General features: G+C 40.6%; 1 protein-coding gene across 1 annotated transcript in view; it reads right to left on the reverse strand.

Annotated features, from left to right (window-relative positions):
• Positions 1 to 481: 481 nt before the first annotated feature.
• The window catches only part of LOC117220621 (uncharacterized), a 59,477-nt gene continuing 40,840 nt past the window's right edge, over positions 482 to 19,118 (reverse strand). The window contains exon 5 of the mRNA XM_076519440.1: positions 482 to 1,466. Within this exon, the coding sequence (XP_076375555.1) occupies positions 1,166 to 1,466 (301 nt within the window). The 3' untranslated portion in view covers positions 482 to 1,165. The remainder of the gene's footprint in view (positions 1,467 to 19,118) is intronic.

Below are 19,118 nucleotides of genomic sequence, written 5' to 3' on the forward strand. Positions count from 1 at the left end.
TCAAAACTAGCCTATGATCCTTCGGACTAAGTCATAGTTCTTAGTGATAGCCCATGGTCCTCGATGCTAGTCCATGATCCTCCATGTAAACCCATGGAACTTAGAGCCAGCTAGGAACTAGCCCATGCTCTTTGAAGTAAGCCCATGGTCCTTAGAATCAGCTGATGGTCCTAGGAACTAGTCCATGATCTTTGTAATAAGCTCATGATCCTCGAAGTAATTTCATGGTCTTCAGAACTAGCCCATGATTCCCGAAACTAGCCCATGGTCTACGAAGTGAACACATGATCTTCAAAACTGACCCATGATCCTTGCAGATAGCCTATGATCCCTGGAATAAATCCATGGTCTTAAAAACTAGACAATGATCCCCGGAGCTAGACAATGATCCTTGAAGTAAACCCTATCTCGTGTCTTTGCTAAATGCAGCTTGGATCAACCTGTTAGCAAGAAAATGTATCAAGAAAATTAGAGCTCGGTATTTAAGATCCTCTGTATAAATCTTTATTTCGTACCTATGAATTGACGTCATAGTATCTGCTTACATTAAGAACGATATTATAACAATTTCAGAGGAACGCGTAAGAGTGCCTAGTTGCTAACGCAAAGGACTATCCTTCTGTAACAGCTACGGGATAACTTTTTATCAGAATAAAGAACCGCGGGACATTCGATCCTGAAGATTCGGCGGCGATAGAAAATCATGCGTGTTCCTCCGTATAAATTATGCTAAAGAAGCGCGTAGCTACGTTGCTCCAGAGGTCTGCGCTCCCTGGCGCAACCTAGATCCGCAACTGCATCTCAATTGCCCTGAGAATAACGTCCCGCGGACGAACATCATTTAAATCATCGGTTAATAATTAATTAAACGAAGAACGCGTGATCCTACAAAATTCAGCATCGGCAGAGAAATTCGTCTATCTATTTCTTTCTAATTACTTTGAACAGGTATAGCCTAACCGCTCCTAATTACACTGGCCGGTGCCCCGCGATGCAATCAATGTCCATTACTGCGACACACGATCCACGCGCGATAATAAAGTCGACAAAACAAGTCAATAATCGGATAAGAAAGTTCGCGAGACGTCGTGAGAGACCGTTCCTTAAGAGTTCCGCGAATTTCAAACGGTGATTGCGCCAGCGTCGGCTTCGAATCGAACCGTCGTCAATTCTCCTTCTTCTCCGCGGCCGCAGATTGATCTTCGCTGCTCGTCTTCTTCCGACCGAACAGAAGGCATTTGGTTGCTCGGTAGGCGACGTAGAGGGTCAGCAACCCTATAACTGCGAAAGCAGCCAAGACATCAACGAGATTGCGAACGCACCAGGGCATCTTCGCCGCTTCGCTCTTCACGTACGGCAAGCCGTTGCCTCTGCCGATGTACTCCGTCCACCATACCGCCGTTTCGAGCGCGCTCGAAGGTCGGTCTCGGAACGCTTTTGACAGTCTGCGGGCGTTCACCATGTAGCTGCGACAGAAAGTGATTTCGGGGTTAGAGAAATTTCACGGCGCGCGTGAAAGGCATCCCGCCATCGAATCAGCTAATGCAGGGACATTTTTAGCTATCTGTTACAGAAAATCGGTTGAAAATGATTTCTACGATCGTTGCTGACGTTTATGCCGAACTATGTTCTGCGATGTGTTTAGAAACATGATTCAGTATTATGAATGTCAATGTTATTGTTGCATATAAATTTACAGAACAATGTGATACATAATAAAACAAGATAATAAAATAATACAATATGATAAATGAAATAAATATAGAAAATATAATATAATCAATAATATAATAAATAAAATAAATATAATGAGTATAATGTAGTATATATTGTAATGGAACAATGTAATAATAAAATAATAATATAAGAATCTCTCTTCTCTAATTATGATGAATTTTATGAGATATATATATTTCATGCATGACAGCATTTTTTACCATCAAGTCAATATATTTTGTCTATAATGAGCACCTATAATAAATAAGCATCTATAATAAAATTAATCAAATTGATTTATAATAAGCGTCATTAACAACAAAATTACCTGATCATTCGAAATTGTCCGTGACCTAATTTCCAATTAATCGAGTTATACTGTATATATTAAGAAATTAATAAAAAAATATACATGTATAACTGATAAAATGTAAACAAATACAGTAAATTCTCCCTAATTGACACTGAACTTATACACAAAACTGGACAATTTGGAAAGAGGAGATAGAAAGAGGAGCCTCGCGGTTCGCTTTTATAATTACCCATTGTCAACAACTATAAAAATATAGAAATATAAAAATATGATCGTACTCCCTCTCCCCAAAATGTCCATCTGAGCGTCAATTAAAAAGAATTCACTGTATTGCAATATAAAAACAAGCACAACGTAAACACATAAATAATGCGAAGAAGACAAATAAAAGCAACTAAAACGATGGCAAATAAAAGCAAATAACGTAAAACAAAGTACAGTAATTTTCAACGATGCCTCGATTATTCAATCGAGAAAGAATATCGGTACAGCACGAACGAAAACTTCGCCCCGGTAACGATCGAGATCGTCCAAACATCGTTGCAACATGAATTCCGTAACAGGAACGCACGTTCACAACGTGGCACACTGCGGAAACCTTTTTAGCCCGGCCCCATTTTGGTCTCCAGTAACAAATTCCTAAAAGGAGACGATCGTTTCATGGGATTCGATGGGAAGGCGCTCTTAACGCGCCGCTGCGGCGCAGCGCGACGATGATCGCGGGCGGCGCATCGGTCTCTCTCGAGCTTTTTTGTTCCGCGGCGCAGTTAACAACGTTGCCCGGGCAATGCAGGAACCGTTAAATAATTCATGGAACACGGGGATCGATCGGCCACTCGATATACCGGAGACGAGAGGAAAAAGATGCGACGGGGATACTTTATAAATATCTCCGGGAGCTTTTAACGGGACGCTTATCGGTCACCCGGAAACAACCTTTTCCATATCGATGAGAAATCCGGAAGAACGTCTTCGAGGAGCCGACGGACAGGAGACAATAGATATACAACAGACAATAGATAGATCACAATGGCCGGAGAGTAATCTCCGCGAACACCCGTTCGCAACCGGTCGCTCGAGAATCGCTATTGTTCACCAGGTGTTCGAGGACGTCATGTGTAAAGAACCGTAAGGATAGCCGACAGATAATGCCTTGAAAAATAGATAAACGCGCGGAGCATTGTTCGTCGTTGTTCGCTTATGGGGAAATATCGTTCACATTTTTTGCTATTTAAGCGATCGCCGGATTGGGGATGTTCGCGAGTTCGTCGCAGATTTTTCTAACGCAAGTATAAATTGTCGTAGTCTAACAGCGCTTTTATTCTAGTTTTACTGTGAGTAAAAATAAAACGTGGAAAGCCATTTTAATTTACACTTCGATCATGCACATTATTTTCAAATACTGTCCAAGCCTGCACGTAATGGCAGTTGGGCTCGTTTTTATAGTTACCGATTGTCAACAGCTATAAAAATATATAAATATAATAATAATAATAATAATAATAAAATGTAATGATAATAGTAATAATAATAATAATAATAATAAAATATAATGATAATAGTAATAATAATAATAACAATAAAATATAATGATAATAGTAATAATAATGATAATAAATATATAAATATAAATATAAATCAATAAATATAAAAATATAATCGTACTTCCTCTTCCGAAATTGTCAATTTTCGTGCGTAATCTAAGCGCGAATTAGGGAGAAATTACATTTCCGCGAAACTGCTTGAAATCTGCTCGGAGAAAAATTCGAAAATCATCGAGTCGCCAAAAGAAGTCGATTTCCGAAAGTTTCGGCGGCGTCGCGATCCTTTAATTTTGGTCTCCGTCCAACCAGAACGGTTCGGACACAGGGTGCACCGGTGACAGAGGTGCACAACAGAGTTCACGGGTGCGCAGGGAAACGCGAAGAGCGCGTTGGGCGAGCAGTGGGCGCGCGGGGGCGGGTGCTGCGCTCGCAACCATCCCCGACGACCCGGAACACACAATTTACCAATCGGTATTCTCCATTATTCGTGTTTACAGCTGTAGGCCGCGAATCAACCTGGCCCCCCCTGTTATTTGCCTCGGTCAAATTCAGTCGCAGGCCTGCGGTGGTTTTGAATTAACCATCAATTTTAAGCGCGTTCGTCGTCCCTACCGTCGACGTCGACGTCGCCCGTCCCCGCGAACGGACCAAACGCCGGGACGCGACGGCTCGCAGGGTGTCGGATGGACGCTACATTCGGCAAATTAATTTATTGTTCGGAGCACCGGCTGGCCGACAACGGATTACGCCGGAGAAAGATGTGAAGGCGATTCGGCTCGGAACGTTGCTGGCCGATGCTGTTCGATTTTGCGGCTGTCGCGAGATTCCTGCGAAGGTTCTTCATGGGAGGATTATGCGATTATGAGGATGTTTATGGAAAATTTAAATTATTCGATTGTTGGAAGTGTAGGCGATGAAATGACTTTTTGTTTTGGGTAATTGTAACAGATAGAAAGAAATGTAACAATGTTCTTAAATTCTTGCGAAGTCTTGCTTGTTTTAATAATTGTAATAAATTCTTCTATTGTTTTTCGACTTTTAATAATTTTAATAAGTTGACAATGATGTAGCAATATCCTTAAATTCTTCCAACGTCTGTCTTCTTTTTAATAATTTCAGTAAATCCATGTAATGTCTTCCTTTTTTTTATAATTTTAATAAGTCGAAAATAATGCAACGGTGTTCTCAAATTCTTCTGAGATCTTGCCTTTTTTTATTAATTATAATAAATTCTTTCAATGTCGAGGTTATTGACATAACCTCTTTTAATAATTGTAATGAATTCTTCTAAAGTCTTGTCTCTTTTAATAATTGTAATAAATTCTTCAATTGTCTTTCCACTTTTCTCTGTCCTCTTTTAACAGTTGCAATAAATTCTTGCAATGTTTTTTCTTCTTTCATAATTCTAATAAGGCAAAAATAATGCAACAATGTTCTCAAATTCTTCTGAAATCTTGTCTCTTTCAGTAATTGTAATAAATTCTTCTGTCTTTCCCCTTTCGATAAATCTAATAGGTTTAAAAAAAAATAGGTAATAATAGGTTTAAAATACTGTAACAAAAATTAATCCTTGAATTCCACTAATTAATATCTTTATATTTCCCTATAATCATAAGTTGAGTAACGTTAATGGCGTTCGGTGAATTTTTTATCGTCTGTTCTTCCTTAGTGGTAAATCGAAGAGTTCCTTCGTAACAAATTGACTCATAAAAGCTTAATTATATGAAGATAATAGTTGGCAAGAGGGAAGACGGTCATATATTTTAATGCTAATAGCCAAGGGACCGGGGATGAAACTTTTCTAAGGCCAGAGCATGCTCATAGGGTGGAAGTTACGGCTCTGTAACGAGTAACGAATAATACATTTACATCCTTAAGGGTATCACCTTCTCGGAACCACTCGAGCATGTCTCAAATAACTCACTATATCCACCGTGAATGCTCTCGAGAGGATCCCTATAGGGGAATACATTTTTCAAAAGCCGCGGAAGATTTAATGGGTAAAATGTGCAGAGCCGCGGCATACTGTAACAATCTTCAGCTGGAGAAATTAAGTATGCGAAAGATTTATCGGTGTGTGCAGTTTTCACGCTGTACCCAGCGAATTGTACGTTTAGCGATTAATAGAGCGTGCATCTTTTTGTGCGAAATAAAAATGTTCTGCAGAAATTTTACGGTACAATAATTAAACGAAGATGTGCTTCTTCTTTTGATAGATTTCGTTGAACTCAAAATCGTGAGACAGAATTAACAAATTCTTTTTGTGAAAGAATTTGCTCTGTACCTTCATTTACACATTTTTACCTTGAATTGGATACGTTTGATACAAATTATATTATATTATAAATTATATACTATGCTGTTGTTCATTGGAGGCCAGCATTTCAGTTTAATTTTATAACTTGTGTTAAGCAATTTTCTGGTAGGAAAAATCGATGCTAATTTATCGGAAAATTGGTAAATTTCACATGGCTAAACGAGGCATAATAGTTTCTATAAGACTAAACAAATATATATTTTATTTAATTTTACTTTAATTTTTAATTTCATTTAATTTTATTCAATTCTTATAATTTCAATGAAGAAATTTGGAAACTCTATTGTCACTTAAGGTAAAATTGTAGAGGTTAGAATATAACTGGATGCACTTCCAATCATTTTATATACTTAATTTAGAGTTTTAATAATATTTTAAAATATTTTGATAATATCATCCTACACTCCTATTTTAGTAAAATTATGTCTTATTTCTCAATGCTTCTGTCTACATCTTCAGCCTGTTTTCCATTGTCTTCCTATTTATCGATTATGATGATATAAACTTCTTCAAACTTCTTCTCAAACTCCTTTGAACTTCTTCAAACTACTTCCAACTTCTAGAAGTTCCTTCGAACTTCCTCAAACTACCTGTAACTTCTTGAAGTTCCTTTGAACTTCTTCAAACTACCTGCAATTTCTTGAAATTCCTTCGAACTTCTTCAAACCACTTCCAACTTCCTGAAGTTCCTTCGAACTTCCTCAAACTACTTCCAACATCTTCAAACAATTTCTCCAACTTCATTCGCAGATAATTGCACCAACCACCCAATGCCAACCCTTTCTTTTGGGACCGCTCAGTCCCAAGTTAAACATTCGACGAAACAACTTTCGCCACAACATCTGTCCACAAACACCGCGAACAATTGTCCAACGACAATACAAGGGTCCGCCCAACAATCGAACAAAGCCGCATTATCAGCAAGCCGGCGCGACGGTGTCTTCGAGCGTGTGTCCAGACGCCGGCGTAGAACGGCGTATTTCACGTTTGCCCGCGATAGCGGCCAATTTCGGTGTTACAACGGTGCGCGAGGTGTCCCTGGGTGCGGTGGTTGGTCGGCCCCGGGGGTGCGATAGCATTCCACGGATCACAGAGCCATCGTTCTTTCGCGACCGCAATTAGAATCCCCTAACCGAACACATTCGTGCGCGCGGGGCCGCCGCGGACGATTTGTGCGTGCGCGAGCGCCGTCCCGGAAGTCGCATCCGGGAAAACGAAGAGGCCTCCGAGTCCCTACGATAACGTTCCAAGCACCCGGGAAGTAAGTTGCCGGCGTGTCGGTGCGGGTGGCCGGGTGTGCGCCAGGGCCGAGCGACAACGATCCGAGATATCGCGGGAATTATGATCCCCCGGAGATACGAGTCGTCCTCAGAAATGGGGATAGAAATGGTTCCTCGCCTAACTTTCGCTACATCTGCCTGCAGACTTTCCCGGCAAATAATTTCGCCCGGTTTCCGATAACGCTGCTGCTCCTAACCCCTTCCCACCGCCCGCCGCGGAAACTGTTCCGTAACCCTGACCGAAAGAATCGTTGCAGTTCACGAGCAACTATGGGAGATACGATCCACGCCGTTTTCCACTTCGTTTGCGCAATCTGTACAGGGCGATCATCGAATCCGCGATTCAAGATCTCGACGACGGAGTTGGGAAGTACGTTTTTATTGTAGGGAACTCGCGATTATGGACGTTTCTCGTTGTGAGAGATGGTTGCAGGCGATGCTGGGAATTTTCGATGATGCTGGTGTTGTGAATAAAGGGTCGGGTAATTTTAGATGACACTTGTAAAGGGTTAAGTCATTTTAGATGATGCTGGACTTGTGAATAAAGGATCGGGAAATTTTAGGTAACGTTGGACTTGTAAATAAAGGGTCGGGTAATTTTCGATGATGCTAAATTTGTAAATTAAGGGTCGGGTAATTTTAGATGACGCTATACTTGTAATGGATTAAGTCATTTTAGATAATGCTGGACTTATGCAGAAAGAATCAGAAAATTTTAGGTAACGTTGGACTTGTAAATAAAGGGTCGGGTAATTTTCGATGATGCTAGATTTGTAAATAAAGCGTCGGATAATTTTCGATGATGCTAAATTTGTAAATAAAGGGTCGGATAATTTTCTATGATGATAAATTTGTAAATAAAGGATCGGGTAATTTTAGATGACTCATGAATGAAAAATTAGATAACTTTAAACGATGCCAGACTTCTGAATAAAGGATCACTTAATTTTGGTCGATGCTAGAATCATAAATGAAGCATTTGATGACTTATAAATAAAAGATCGGGAAATTTTAGGTATCGCTGGACTTGTAAATAAAAGCCATTTTTGACAATGCTAAACTCGCGATTACAGGGTCAGGTAATTTTAGACGATGTTAGAATGATGAATAAAGAATCGATTAATTTTAAGTGCCACTAGACTTGTACACGAAGTGTCTGCCGATGTTAAACGGTGCTCGAAATTTTACGAGGACGTACTTACAATTGAATTCACGTCCAAAGTATTTCCTCGAACGTTTCCCCGCCGTTCGACGATTTCGAAGTGCTCTAGTATCTCTGATATAAAGTGTCATAAATTTCACGAAACTGATGTCAACGCTGCTGATCTTAGTGCGTTATTGCAATAGCTCGAGTAGATACGTTTGCAACTGATACTACAACTTGCAAAACAGAACGTGTTCCACGGTAAAAAAAAAACAGCTGTCACCTTCAGCTCGAAATGGAAACTGGAATGCATAATCAGATCTTTGGTATGCCAAAGTAGCATGCTAAATTTTTCATTGCAAAAAAAATAACCTTGAATAATGATTAACGATCTCTACGTAGATTCATCTAGATCCGATCAGACCATCGAGATTCAGTATGCAAATTGTTTTAACGAGCATGCTTACTTCGAACTTGACGCGAGAACGACATTTTCATCGATTAATTATCGTGAACATGACTGCTCGTAGTTCAGTGTTTCATTATAGACACTAAAAAACTAGGTAAGTTAAAATACCATGCTGACTCGTTACTGAACAGAAGTAAAAACTGCGCTCGAAATCATTTTCGAATCTGAACCATTCATAATTGAAATTAATGAATGATAAAATAGCGACAATTCATTACGATATAAGAACCCAGAATTCCTGCAAAATGTATATAAAATATATGTAATAATTATTGCTTGACGAGTACTTCATTGAATAAATGAATGAATGAGCGAATGAATTAAGTAATAATAATCAATTAAGCAATCGTCAAGTAATAATTATATATGTAACATGTAATGAATGAATGAAAGAGCGAATGAATTAAGTAATAATAATCAATTAAGCAATCATCAAGTAAAAATTATATATGTAATATGTAATAAATGAATGAAAGAGCGAATGAATTAAGTAATAATAATCAATTAAGTAATCATCAAGTAATAATTATACATGTACAATTATTATATAAGCAGCAATATTACATATTATAAATTAATAATAAGTAATAATCAAATAAGTAATCAATGAACGATCCTTCGCCCTTGATTTTCAAGATGGATCACTTCGTCTCTTTCAAACAGACTGCGTTGCCATACGACACGATTTATATCATTTTCGTAGCATTTAATTGGCAACAAGAGCAACGAACTCGAGCGAACAGAACCGAATCTATCGGAACCGGCCGATCGAAATTCGCTCGGCCGAAATTTCGAGGCAGTCGGCCGCGTAAGAAATTCCGCGTGCGAGGGCAGATAATGTTCGTCGGCGGTGAGTGCGAAGGTAGCGGTCGCATAATGAACGAGACATCCGGTTATCGGGATCTCGGCACGGCGCTTCGCCGTTTGCAAATTCCCTGGAAACGAGTCACGAATATTCCCGGCCACGGAGCTCGAATCGGTGCCGCTGAATATGCAGGTACACGCAATTAAAATATTCGCCGACGCCACGCGCTCGCTCGCTCGTTCGCGTCCTCCCGCGTCCTGCCGCTCGCTCGCCCGCGCGTCGCTCCGCGCGGAAAGTAATTTCCCGAGGAGAAGGAATTTTTCAAAGTTAGTTTGCCAGTCTCGTCATGCGTTATATTGGCCGGCGAAGTTGGCGAAATTCGAGGCGGACCCGGGCGCAAAGTAATCTTCGTCCCCTCGTAATTCCTTCGAAGTTACTTTACGATTTGCCCGGCTCGGGAGCCAGCTGGCTAGCCCGCTCCGCTCGGTTCCGCTCCGCTCTGTTCCGCTCCGCTCCGGTCTGCTGTCGCTCTCGCCAGCCAACTCGCAGACGCGTCACCCAACTTACTTTCCGGCTTGCAACGTTATCGCGGCGAGCCGAGGAGCCTCTCCTCGTCTCTTCCAATTAGCCGCGGTAACAGAATTCACATTATTCAGGATCCTCCGCGGCACCGTTCTCGAAATTATAAACCATAATTTAAGGATCGTATTGCAAATCGCGTCGCAATTACGGAGCATCCAGCCTCGAGCAGTTCGAACGGAAACTTCGCTGGCCGAGCGGCCGAGCTTTCTTCGAATTAACGCGAATGATCTTCTGCGAAACGCGATCGAAAAACGCTTTCGTCGATGATTTGGTAATCGAAGACCCGAATCGATGCGCCAGAAGATCGGAATCATGTTTTAACGCGCTCGGCAGAGAGAATCAATCAAGAAAATTTCGGCGACGTCGATGCAATTTAATGATTGAATATACTTAATTGAATATAATACTTAAATGATGTGTCGTACTATTGCTATTTTAATTGGTACCGTCGTCGTATACGTCAAAACTAATATATTAGTTATTATTAAAATGATAATATATATATAATATGATATATCATTCATTATTAAATTAAATTATTATTTATTACCAAAACAATAATATACAATATAATGTATTATTTATTACTAAATTAAATTATTATCTGTTATTAAAATAATAATATATAATATAAAATAATATAACACAAAATATAAATAAATAAATAACATAAAAATTAGAATAGAACATGCGAAGTTCCACTGTGTCCTTGAACTCTCGTAATTCCTTCCTAAACGTTGTACTGGACCGATTAATGTTCGTCGCAAACGCATGAAATCCGCGAATCCGGTAACGACAGTCGATCCGTGTTGATCCGTGGCAACCGGTTCAAAGAGACTTCGCGAAAAATCCAAAAAAAGGCGCGAGGGCCTGTGTAATCAGCCTGTCGACCACCGCAAATTCATTAACGCCGGCAGGATATTATCGACGCGTTATTCCGCGCCGGAAACGAGATACAGCTGTAACGCGACCGCGAAACGCTTAACAAACAGCCGGCGAAACGAGCGTTCGCGTTCGCACGGGCTAATTGGGCCAGAAGCAGAAAAGTCCGGCAACGGGGTATATGTTTCATTTGCACCTGACACAAACAACGTTTAAATCCTCAATTACAGTCGCTCGGCCGTTACGCGGACAGGATATCCGTTTGACGTACGTGCCCGTTAATTTTCGAACGCGGTTCCGGCGCGGGCCGAGGGAAGGGGACGCGCGCCGCGACACCGGTTACACGCGACACGAAACGGTTCCCTCGAAACACCGGGGACCCTTAAATCGTTCCGGCCAAGGGCTTTCTCCTGTTCCGGCCGCCGCGAATGCCCGCGATTCGGTTGCCGGCCGGTTTCGCGGTCCACGTAAGTATTTTCCGCGCGATTTCGCGCCCGATGTCGGCGCAGCCTCATTGACAAACGGCTCCGGCCGCGTTATCAACCGCTTGCACTCGCCGAATTTCCTTGGACCGGCTGCCGAAAACGGCGACCTATTTAGTCGCCAAGCAGGAACGCGCGAGCTTTACGAAAAATATCGAATGCTGGGACCTCGGAAATAATTGGGATAAAAGATTGCATCGATACAGATCTTTTAAAACAGAAGATGTTAATTTTTGATGCGTCAGAATTATCAGATTTCGTCACTAAAAAAATTTGTACACTGTACAATCAAAGGATCTCCGAAGAAAATCCTAGAAACGTCGATGAATTTCGCGGAGTCCTTTGAATCGGTCAATTCAGGAGACAAAAACTGGCTCCGGTTTCCCAGTTTATATAACGATTAAAAAGCGGTCTTTCAAAAATCGAGTACAACGGTACAAAAGTAGAAGCTTCGGCCTTTAAAATGAGCACAGATAGACTGTCCTACGAGTTCTTCTCACGGAGTTACAGCTGTTCGATCGTCGACAATTTTCCTGACCTTTTAATTTTGCAGGTTAATGGATTTCTCGCGTCCGCGTTAATTGTAAGCTGTAATTGTGATCTGCTGACGGAAATATCTGGATCGTGATCTAATCCGACGTGTTTTTTTTTATAACACGAATGGGTGAAATGATCGAAATTTTTCTGCGAATTTTCGAACCAGCTCCTTCGAGATCAACGGCGATTAGGTGTAGCACGAAACAGCTCAGAATTTCGACCGAACGCCAGAAAATTGGAATTTAGATGGAACATTAATCCTCTTATTAGACTTAATATAAATAGCTGGTAATTTAAACTAGATGCTAGGGAACTAGAATTTAGATGGAACGTTAAGCCTCAGATTTACGAGGATCATCGCGTCAAAACATCGATTTCGACGGAACTTCGCGCGTTTGTAATTTCGCTAAAAATATTTTGCATGCGTCCAGGTAAAAATTGGGAAATTATTGTAGACATACTAAACGACGCAGGGATGAAATACTTTTCCTAATGTGTTCAAGCATTGCTCGATATCCTAAATAAACGTTCACTGTATACTATATTTATTTATTACGTATTTAATGATGCTTATTATTGGACCGTGAATTTTACGCATTTATGGCAAATAGAAGAAGAATTTAAGGACGCTGTTACATTATTTTCAACTGTTTACAATCGTTAAAAACGGAAAGACATTTTTATCTGATTCATGTTCCACGAAATTAATTTAGACAGCTTTTATTTCGCCTAAAAATCCACGGTCTTGTAACGAGCTTCCACGTATTTTTTAATGTCAACAAATCTGTCATTTCTCTGTACAACAATGACAGAGAAAATCGTTTAAACCACAATTATGTCACCTGAGAACGTGGAGCAATTTAACAGGATCGTTGAAAAACATAAAATCCCATTCGACATTCGTTATACTTATTTTTTATCAACGATAGCTTCAAAGAAAAATATGTAGAAAATTAGAAGAACCTTCTATCGATATCAGAGTGGTATTTTAAGTCCGAGGTGTTCCGCGAAGCGTCGAAAAAATCGAGAAGTCTCCGAAATTCTCGAAAGAAAAGAAACGCGGCGAAGGCGAGCTGCGAAATCGTCGCGATCGCGGAATCATCGGCGAGCAGATCGATAAGATTCGCCGAGAGCATTAGGTCGAATAAAGACGAGGGACGATCGCATCCTCGCTTAGCCGCGGCGAGCTTATCGGGGTTCGGTGGAACGGGGCGAAAAAAGGAAAGAGCGAAGGTGAAATAGCCCTCGGGCCCCGAGCTCCGATCCAATTAGATTTTTAATAAAAGTTTACCCATCCCGCCGCTCTGTCCCGCGAGTCACGTACCGGTTTGCGTCCCTACAGGCTGAGAAAAAGATTAACTGGTTCCCAGGGTAACCAGCCTTTTGACACCGGGCTACCGGATGACCTAGTGCCACCGGCGGATTAACGAGTTAGCAAACCGCCGTCGATACTTGAAAAACCCATGGAACTTTTACAGTTCCGCGGTTGGCCCGTCTTGCGGGGGGAAAAACGCGGGCAATATACACACCGCCGGGAACTTCTTCTATTATGCCGAACCGCGGAGCCGTTCGTTCCCGCTTGCATTTTTCAAATTTCCACTGCGGAATATTTAACCCTTTGTACTCGACCGGTCCCACCCCGGGGCGCCGGCAAAAATGATTACACCGCGGTCGAGAATAATTTCTGTATTAACGTTTCTGTTTCAAAAATTGTTGGAAGTGTAACCGACGCGCGAAAACGACGAAATATTTTGTTAATATCAGAAATTGTAACGGAAAGAGAGTAGTCAGTTTGACAGCGTGTCGAGTAATCTATTTTCTCCGTTGGACTTCTTGATGTTTTCGTTTGGGGACACCCTTTATATTGTAGGTATTTTGAGTGAATAAAATCTGCGGGATAAATTTAATTGGGTTGTTACAATTCATTGTAGTTTTAATTTTTTAATATGTCAGAAATTAATGCACTTTTGATGTGTTTCTTGTGTGGGGAATAGTCTGAGTGGGCGTGGCTTCGCTGCTCTGGGTTTTGACAGTTCCCTGACAGTGCTATGCAGATCAAGTTCCCTCCATTTCAAGCCTAAACTCTATAGTTTCCAAAAATTCTGAAAATTCCCTAAAGAGTCTAATTCGAAAGTTTCTCCGTATAAAATGTTCCAAGTGGGCGTGGCTTCCGCGCTCTTGATTTTGACAATTCTATGACAACACCATACAGATCAATTTCCCTTCATTTCAAGTTTAAACTCCATGGTTTCCAAAAATTGAATTCTGAAAAGTCTCCAAAACGTGTCCAGTTCGAAAGCTTCTCCGTATAGAATGTTCCAAGTGGGCGTGGCTTCGTTGCGCTTGACATTGGCAAACATCAATCTATATCCATTTCAACCGTAAACCCTATGCTTCTTGAGAAACTAACCCCAAAGATCCTAGCCAAACCGATGAAAGATCCATCAATTCTGAAATTTCTTTACAGAATACTCCTAGTGGGCGTGGCTTGGTAGCTCCCGACCGCGACAGAGCCATTGCCCGGGAGGGTAATCAGTGCTCACGATCGTACTACGGAAAAATTTTCTCGCTGAAACGCCCACGCGAGTTCCGAACGGCTCGCGTTCTTCGGTAATTCCTCGAGTGGGAGGAGTTTTGGAACCGAGGGGAAGGCAAGGTCGCCTTTTAAATAATCGAAACCGCGCAGACCGCGGCCAAAGGCGATCTTTAACGTGGAATAGATTCCCCCTCCCTCCCTGAAGACATTCGGCGTGGATGCTCCCCTAAAATAAGTATTTCTAGTTCGAAGGGTGGGCGGGAACCTTGGCAACCGGCGTGGACGCATAAAGTTCTGGCTGTCCGAGCCACTGATTCTAAATTATCACGAGTCGGCACGTGAAATCTACGTATTCGTAACCCGTTCGCCTTAGTGTACGTAAAACTGCTTGGCAGATGCCGAACAATAAGACGGGAAAACGGATCGGTGTCATGGCGGCGAACGCGAATCGTTTGCTCCCGATGACGTATGTATTTTTGACCTTCGAAAAATGATGCGTGTTCTAGTAAATGTGCTAGTAAATAGATGTTGATGTTATACGGGGTGTTTCATAATTATGTTAACACCAGGAAAGGGATCCTAAAGGATTCCTGGGGTCATTTGAAGCAACTTTTTCCTTAGCGAAAATGCAATCCGCGGCTTCGTTTACAAGTTATTAACGAAAAACGCTGACCAATGAGAGGTGAGCCAGAGGCGAGAGTCAGCTGACGCGAGGCGGCCGAGCCAATGAGCGCAAGTAGGCTTCGTCCGCTCGTCCGTGAGTTCCGCCTCCCGCCAGCCGAGCTCGCCTCTCATTGGTCATTGTTTTTCGTTAATAACACGTAAACGAAGCGCGGATTGCATTTTCGTTAAGGAAGAAGTTGCTTTAAATGACCTCAGGAATCACTCCTTTCCCAGTGTTAACATAATTATGAAACACCCTGTATAATACGTTTGTGAATTAACGAATAATTATTATAATATATATATATATATATATATATATATATATATATATATATATATATATATAATAATAATAATAATAATAATTATATTTACGATCGTTGGCGTACGACGAAAGGAAAGAATCGATTACTTAATTAATGGTGTTATTAATTCAGGACAAGTTGCTCAATTTTTGACGGCGAGAATTCACGGGACATGGAGATTGCTCACTTCCGAACATTTCCACTTTCGATTATGTTCGTCCTTCCGACTTGTCTAGCATAATCGCGCGTTGCTCTGTTCGATACACCACGCGTTGACGCGTGTTAGTCGAACGTCAAATCAATGATACTGTAATATTATGCTCGCAGCGGAGAAGCGAATCATTGGAGACAATGATTGACGGTAATTGACGTCTTAATTGCTCGGCGAAATGACTATGCATCTTCTCAACAACGCGTTGATTATCCTTTCGGAAATCTTTTAAGTGAAAGAGAAGTGTCGCTAGTCACCGATTACAAATAACAAATTACAGATTTGTCGCAGTAATTAGCTCTGTTACCTTCCGCAAACTTTTTACGTATTGTCAATTGTTATTGATAAATGTTATATGCAGACAAATATGATCCTTTTATTTTTCAAACATCTTTTTCATAGTTGCCGCGTTTCGAAAGAACAGCAAATCATTTTGTAACATTTCTGTGGATATTTTCCATTTGCAAACTTAAACGAAACGAATGAACTGAGTCAAAGTTAAACAAGTACTAATTATCACGACATTAAAGATAATAAAATTCACGGTAATCGAATAAAAATCATGGCAATCAATCGCCGACAAATTCCACGTGTTCCGATTTCCATGACATCGAGCAGAAAATTAAGCACAAAATTCTGCAAACTTTTGACAGCCTGTATCTCAACGACCGATCGATATTTTCCAAGAATCGAAGGCTCGTTCGACGCGGTAAAGCGTGCAGAATAAATCTGCCGCGACAGCAAAAGCCTGCCGCGAACTCGAAGAATCCGATCCGCGGGGAAAGCAGCAGACTCGGTTACGTTCCGGTCGCGGCAATTACAAAATCCGTGTGCCGCGTCGAGGAAAATCCGCGTTTCGCATTCGCGGACGCGTATTTCGGAGCACCCTGTGTGCAGAAGCGATCTCGTTCCCCGGAGGCTTCTCCTTCGTCGGGTGCTAGACGGTGGTCGGGAAAATCCAATCGCTTCCCGACGATATACGTCTTTGTAACTCGATAAGTCGCCCGGGTAATACGGCGGAAGGCCTTGGGAAGAAAATTTCGACGTCCAGCGAGAGGAGGATAGAGCCAGAAACTGGGGAACAACGGTAGAACGAGATCAAAATCCGGAAATCTTATCCCTGGCCTCGGATATTCGGGCGCGGGGGGGACGCGTCGCGCCACGCGTGCTGCTCCGTTTCCATAAAACAGCCGGAATAATGCCGAAAATTTTCGCGGGATCGCTCGATATTTCGATCGCTTCGAAAACCCGATTCTCCGAGATTTTATCGCGTTTGATGGCGTCGTTTGTTACGAAAACAGCAAGCGAAATCATTTGATTGTATTAAATACATGCTTTTATAAAAAGATGTACGACAAGTGTACACGTACTTTTATATAGATAATGATATAATATTACTTATATAATATTTATACAAATAATATAATGTATTTTATAATATTTATATAAATAATATGATATATTTGTATAATATTTATACAGATAATATAATATACTTATATAATATTTACATAAATAATATAATGTATTTATATAATATTTATATAAATAATATGATATATTTGTATAATATTTATACAGATAATATAATATACTTATAATATATTTATATAATATTTATACAAATAATATAATATATTTATACAATATTTTTATGTAAATAATATAATATATATGTATATTTTTTTATATATTTATAAAATATGGCTGAAGATGTGGTAAAAATTTATGACAGAAATATACAAATGAAATATGAGAACTACAGAACGACTGCAAAATTCGAATATCATTCTGCTTCTTACGATTCGTTAATATTCAGCGAAGGATAAAGTCAAAGAAGAAATGCATTTTTCTATAGCTTCAATTTCTTGCAACCGATGCAGACCATTTTTATTTTCCACGAGCAGTTTCCCGAGAATCGCGCACACGAATATCTTCACACATGCGATCTCATTCTTTTTTTTTTTGTTTTAGACCAGCAGAATGGTTTCCTTTGAAAAGACATATCGTTCGATGAATTCCAGCTCCAAGAATTTTCAACGTTTCGCCTCGAGAAAAATGTATATTGCATCTCGCATGCTATTAGAACGATCTTCCAAAGACTGATACAAAATAGTTTGTAATTTCTTTCTAAAAAAAATCCTGAGCACATGGATCTACCGTGCCAATGAAAATATGATTTCCTATCTTCCATTTAAAAATTGTTGATATTGCGAAAATCCTCTCACAGAAAATTATCGAATAAATTCCTTGAATTAAGTACAATTCATAATAAACGTGGAGAAAGATTTAAATAAATTCAGTCCTGTTCGTACAAGTCAATAAACATTTGTCAGTTTTAACATTAAATTCGTGGAACCTAAAGATAACCTTCATTTACGTGCTGTAAAAAAATAATAATAAATTATATAATAAATTATATAATAAATTATATAATAAATTATATAATAAATTATGCAATAAATTATATAATAAATTATATAATAGATTATATAATAAATTAATAATAAATTATATAAAATGTTACGAATATTACAGGACCAAAATAAACATCATTAATAAACTAATACAAATCGGCTGCTTTTTTAGTGGATCTAATGTGGACCTACTGTTAATGCAACGTTATGGCATCTGTTTAGCGCGAAGGAAAGCGAACCATCCGGGCGCGTTTGGGATCGCAGCACTAAGAAAAGCCGGCGGTTCGAGCGTAGCCGTTTAATTCGCAACGTCTTGCCGGCGTATCCCGCGGGATCGCGAGTTTCCAGTGAACCGCGAACCCCGTTTCAACGGGAACCGTATCTCGTGGCCGGATGACGGCGGGCTGGAAGCCCGGAGAATTAAATTCGGCCGGGAGATTTCGATTATTATGAGATCGAAGCTGTCTGCCGGGATTATCCGGGACACGGGGCTTAATAAGTCCGGCGGATGCGGCAAATAAAACGGGGAACGCGGTCGAATGGGACTCGTTGCATAACAAGATCAGAGAATCTTATATCCCCCGGGACAGCCGTCGGAGACGTTCGACGGGTCCCCGGGAGCCCGTGTCACGAGAAAAAGCCCTCCTTAGCGAGAGATTTACCGCGATTCGCCGTGATTCACTCGGCCCGTTCCGGTCGCCGTGCAAATTTCGAAATGATTTGCAGGTTAAAGGCTGCTTCCTTGCCGTCTCTTGAACCTGTTTTCAGGCTGAAACCATCTACCGATAAACTATACTAATGTTAACGAAATTTGCGAACACAGGATTTGCGAACGCAGGATTTGTGAATGCGAGGCGCTGTGTTGAAAAAGAAAAGTGGATCGAAAGGAGCGGAAAAATGAAGCTCGAATAA

The sequence above is a fragment of the Megalopta genalis genome, chromosome 2 (assembly GCF_051020955.1).
Source record: "Megalopta genalis isolate 19385.01 chromosome 2, iyMegGena1_principal, whole genome shotgun sequence".
Classification (NCBI taxonomy): domain Eukaryota; kingdom Metazoa; phylum Arthropoda; class Insecta; order Hymenoptera; family Halictidae; genus Megalopta; species Megalopta genalis.